At 36.0% G+C, this 5022-nt stretch overlaps 1 protein-coding gene across 1 annotated transcript in view; it reads right to left on the reverse strand.

Moving 5' to 3' along the window:
• The window catches only part of LOC116168096 (splicing regulatory glutamine/lysine-rich protein 1-like), a 5562-nt gene extending 540 nt beyond the window's left edge, over positions 1–5022 (reverse strand). The window contains exons 1-2 of the mRNA XM_031483760.1: positions 4218–5022; positions 5–691 (exon numbers count right to left, since the gene is read on the reverse strand). Coding sequence (XP_031339620.1) covers positions 5–691; positions 4218–4818 — 1288 coding nt within the window. The 5' untranslated portion in view covers positions 4819–5022. The remainder of the gene's footprint in view (positions 1–4; positions 692–4217) is intronic.

The following is a 5022-nucleotide window of genomic DNA, read 5'->3' on the forward strand; positions in this document are numbered from 1 at the left end:
TTACCTACAGCGGGCGGCATGCCTTGAAGTGGATGAGGATAATGCATGGGATTTAGGGGAAATTGCTGACCAATAAAGAAATGGTGGTCATACTGAGCAGCAGGGTCCATGTGTTGAGGAAAGTATGGAGCAGGCGCTCGTATTGGCGCTGGGACTGGTCCTGGAGGCGGGACAGGTGGAACTGGGTGATAAGTGTGTGGGGGTTGCTGTTTTGGAGGTTGAGCAATTATTTCTTTCACTTTGTTGTAGTACTTCTTTTTCTCCGACTTAGCCAATTTTGTGGCCAATTCCTCTAGAAAATCTCTTGTGTTGCTACTCGAACGCTTAGACCAGGATGTGTGTTTTTCTCGATTTCTATTGGATGAAGGTTCCGGACTTAACTCAAAGCTGAGACTTCTCGATCGTCGTCTGTATCTGTCGGCCGAATAGTCTCTTCTACTTCTACGTTCCAAACTTCGCCTTCGTTTCGACAGGGGAGATCTAGAATACCTCAGGGGTGACCTGGATTTACGCCAATGTGGGCTTCTCGTATATTGATAAGTACGCTTAGAGCCATACAGTCTTGAGGTTCTATCTACACGCTTCTGGGGTGAATCTGATCTTTGCTTCTCACGATTGGCGGCTTTAGATTTAGACTCTGCCTTCGGATCAACAGGTTTAAGATCATTTAAATCGACCTCCAATTCGGTACCTGGAGCAGGGTTGAGATGATTCAAATGAGTGGTTTAAATCAAGGGATTTTTATTTAAAAAATCGCCAGATTTACTTATATAAGGTACTAACACTATTGCCAAAATTAAAATTTCTTAATCAAACATAACATAAAATAGTGAATGGGTTATCCCAGTTAGAGACCGTGCAGATGGTTTTGTTGGTTTGTATCAACCGATCTGAATGACTCGCTCTTGGAGAAAGTTTTTTACATGTAAGTAGGTTATATATAATTTAATTTCTACAATGCAAAGGGTTAAGTGGAAGAGCAGGGCTAATGGATTTCCCGTTAGCATCTGAACTTCGCCCTTTTAAATTGCGCACTTGTACATTTTATTATTAAGATATTCTTGTTACCTTATATGATTAGCGTGATTTAATAAACGACATGATTATTATTATTATTATTATTAACATTTGGTCAGTCTAGACGATCTAGATCTAGAAGAATTTACTGCACATCAATACCGCCCATAATAATGACTATGTCAAAAGACATCTCTACAGACTTTAAAAGACCCAAGGAATGGAGGTTTCTAGAAAATATCTTTCTAATGATCTAAGAAGTCCCAAAAAGAGTTTAGTAGTGTATGAAATCCAAAAAATTTTTTTAAGATGCATGAATGTCCGGTTTTCTGTGTCAGTAAATATTCCTTAAACCTCAGGCAACTATGAAGATAAATAAAAAAAACAAATTGCGCATGCGCAACCCTTCTTTTGTGTTTGCGCAATCCCAATTTGTTTATTTGTTAAGATATTTAAAAGAAATTTTGTATGTAGGCACTTCAAATAAAAGTAAAACAAACGCCGATTCAAAAAATCATTTCCAAATGTCTATAATGACTCCTGTAATCACTAACAGATTGACATTAATCAAAAGTTTTATATAACAATTGAAATTTTATATTAAAATACGATTTCAGGTAAAATTTAATACAAAACTTGTCAGTAAAATGACATTACCTGACTCGGACGTTAAAGTACTCGGCGGGGCCTCGCACTTCAATGTTTCCTCGCCAGTAATGTATCATTTCCCCGACTTGTGTAAATAACTATTACAATAACTTATCACAATGTGGCACGAATAAATTTAAACTAAATCTACGCTGATGATTTCTTATTCTTATTGCACGTAGATCCCCATTAGCCAAAATATGTTAATTATGATAATTGAAAATCCAAGTGATACATGAAATAACAGCAGAAATGTTATAATGCTATTCAACATTGTCCAAACATGTGCAGAAACATGTAAACAGTAAGTGGTGGATACTATTACAGATTAAATTTATTCATGCCACAATTTCGTTTTATTATTAGTTATTAAAATAAAAATTAATTTTCATTTCTTTTCCAAGCTCTTGTGTGATCGCAGGGATTTCTATTCAGTTTTTCAAATTTAATTTTCTAAAAGGGTTCCATCACCAAAAAAACTCTTCTATGGTTTCCGAGATCCCCATCATAGACATTCTTATCTTGGACACAGTGTACATTACACCACACGGCTAAAGTCATAACTCATAAATACAACTTAAAAATAAACCCAAGAGCAAATCAAATTTCTTTTCGCTTTCTTTTGTTTTTTCGAATATTCACAAAATAACATTTCTATCGCATTTCTACAAAGGTTAAGAAAATTACTGGAAAACTACCCAACCATATACTGATAAAAAACCGACATATAATGCGAAAATACAGGGTCCTGCAAAAGTGCGCCTGTCTTTCGTAGCTCATACCTGGGAAAAAATATCAAAAAACCTTTTGTGGAAACGTCAACTATAGAACGTTTCGCATCTACAGAAATTACTTTTGCGTGTACAGGGTGTCCCATTTTTACGGTGTCAATACACAGCGGATTTTTTTAAATAGAACACCCTGTATATTTTCAGTTAATTCGATGTCATTTTTTAACACGTTTTTTAACCTCTGCATGAAAATCTATTCACTATTTGGTTTTTTCCCAATGCTACCAAATTAAATTATTAATTTTCATATTTCAAAGTGCAAACTTTTTTTTAATGGAACTATCACTATTTTATTTCTCTATTCGATAGTCTTTTTTGTGCTCTTCAATTTATATAAGGGATGTCCTGTGCAAAAACCCCGTAGTTTTTAAGTTATTCAATAATTTTCACCAAAATAATTACACATTAATTATTAACATGCTCATAAAAAGGAGTAGGCGAAGATAATAAAAAACCAAAGAATGCCAGACAGCAAACAAGTGCCATAAATTTATGATTTGCTGCCAGTGTACTCCCTCGTGTACTCCTTATTTCATAGTAAAAGAATATTATTTAAAAAAAGTATAAATTGTGAAGCGCATTTTTTTAACCGAAATAGCTTTTGTTTTGACATCACCAATGGATATATTTCTTGCAGACGTCTCAATCGCCCTTTGTGAGTATCCTCTTCCGACAATCCATTCTTGAGGTATAAGGGAATATACCCGATTACGATAAGAGGTCAAGGAGGAGGGCTGTGGTTGTGTGGTTGGTAGAAATCAATTCCTTTCGTTGAGACCTTTCATTGGAGTACCACTAGTTCCACTCCCCTCCACCCTGTACTTTGATAAGAGGACAGAAAGAGGGCAGTAGTTGGTAGAAAACGGTTCCTTTCGTTGAGACCTTTAATTAGAATACAGTGAGAGATAACATTAAATTTTACCCCCCCCCCCCCCCGTTGCTCACTGATCTCGAAAAAGAGTCGCACGGGAAAGTTTTGGTAGAAACCAATTTATTTCGATGAGACCTTTCATTACAATACCATGACGGGTAGGATATGTGTTTACCCCCCCCCCCCCCCATTTCCTAAAGTTTAACTTAAGACCGGACAAAACGCAAACAATACCACATTTTTTTAATTCTTAAAAAATGCGCTAGACTAGTTAATTTTTTTCTAAATTCACCTTTTTAGTTACCTCGTTTTATATTACTAAGAAATAGGGAGTACACTTACAGTAGATAGTTTATTTGTGACACTTGCTTACTTTTTGGCATTCTTTTGTTTTTTATTATCATGGTTTATAAACATGTAATTGATTAATGCGTTTTTTGTAATCCCTCCCCCTACCATCCGAATTACTATTTTTTCTTTTGCTTTTGTCTTGAATATATGTGCTGGTTTTTTTTTGATAATAGTAATTCAAGTGTGTGTGTGGGGGGGGGGGGTCAAGTTAATGGAGCACAATGGCTGGTTTAAGATTTTATGCTTTTAAACAAATTTGAGAAACTTCCACAATAATGTATAGCCCCTCTCCGTAAGTTTAGATTTACGCTTCCTCATTTTCTGTAAAATTGGGGAAGAATTTTTTATTATACTGTGGAAAGACTACAGAATTTACACGAAGAGGCCAAACTCGGGTCAACATAAAGCTAAGTTCTAAATTTTTTTAGGCTGTGAATTTAAATTTAAATGTTAAACCTCAAATTCAGAGTCTTAACTACATCTACATGTGGTTGTTCCAAGCCTTCGTAAATTTAGCCGATTTAAAACAAAATACTAACCTGGAGGAACCAAACCTGTTTCCACAACTTTCAGCTTTTCTGAAATGGATTTCTCCTCCTCTTTTTTGGCACATGTATCTTTATCCTTCTGAATGTCTCGTTTAGTTTTCGCCGGGTCTCTTCTATGATCAACGTTCGACTCGTCACAGTCGGAATCCTTTTCGCCTTTGCCCGTATACCTTTCCCTTGATCGTTTATCTCTGGACCGGCGCTCTCTAGACCTTCCCCTTCGCCTGTACTCCTCCCTGTATCTTCTGCTACGAAATATAGAACCACTTCGCGACCTGCGCCGCCTAGAACGCGAATCTCTCCTTCGAGACCTGCTTCTACTTTTGCTTCTCGATTTCTTCGTCCTACCTTCTTTCTTCTCGCATTCGTCATCCCAAATATCGACGACGTCCAGGCCGTCCATAAAATCGTTATTCAAGAAGTCATCGAAGAAGTCCGAGGGTACATCTTCGTCCTCGACAAAATCACTTTTCTTAGGGGTGCTTTTGTTCTTTTCATTTGGGGGCGACGAATTCGTTTTTTTCACGGCGCTCTCATCGTCACTATCCGATTGAACCAAATTTATTATACCTTCTTCAGTTGTCATGGTCATAACCTTTTTAAAATCAAAATAGAAATAAAAAATAAGTTAACAAAGAATTAATTAATTAACATTACAAAATGTAATTATAGCCACTATGATTACTAATACTAATTCAAACACATCATATGAACATTCGTAAATTAGTAGTAATTTTAAGAATAGAATATTTTTCAATTTGTGAAATACACAACACAAATGACAACCATGATTAGT

This window comes from Photinus pyralis, unplaced genomic scaffold, assembly GCF_008802855.1.
Source record: "Photinus pyralis isolate 1611_PpyrPB1 unplaced genomic scaffold, Ppyr1.3 Ppyr1.4_LG4, whole genome shotgun sequence".
Lineage (NCBI taxonomy): Eukaryota > Metazoa > Arthropoda > Insecta > Coleoptera > Lampyridae > Photinus > Photinus pyralis.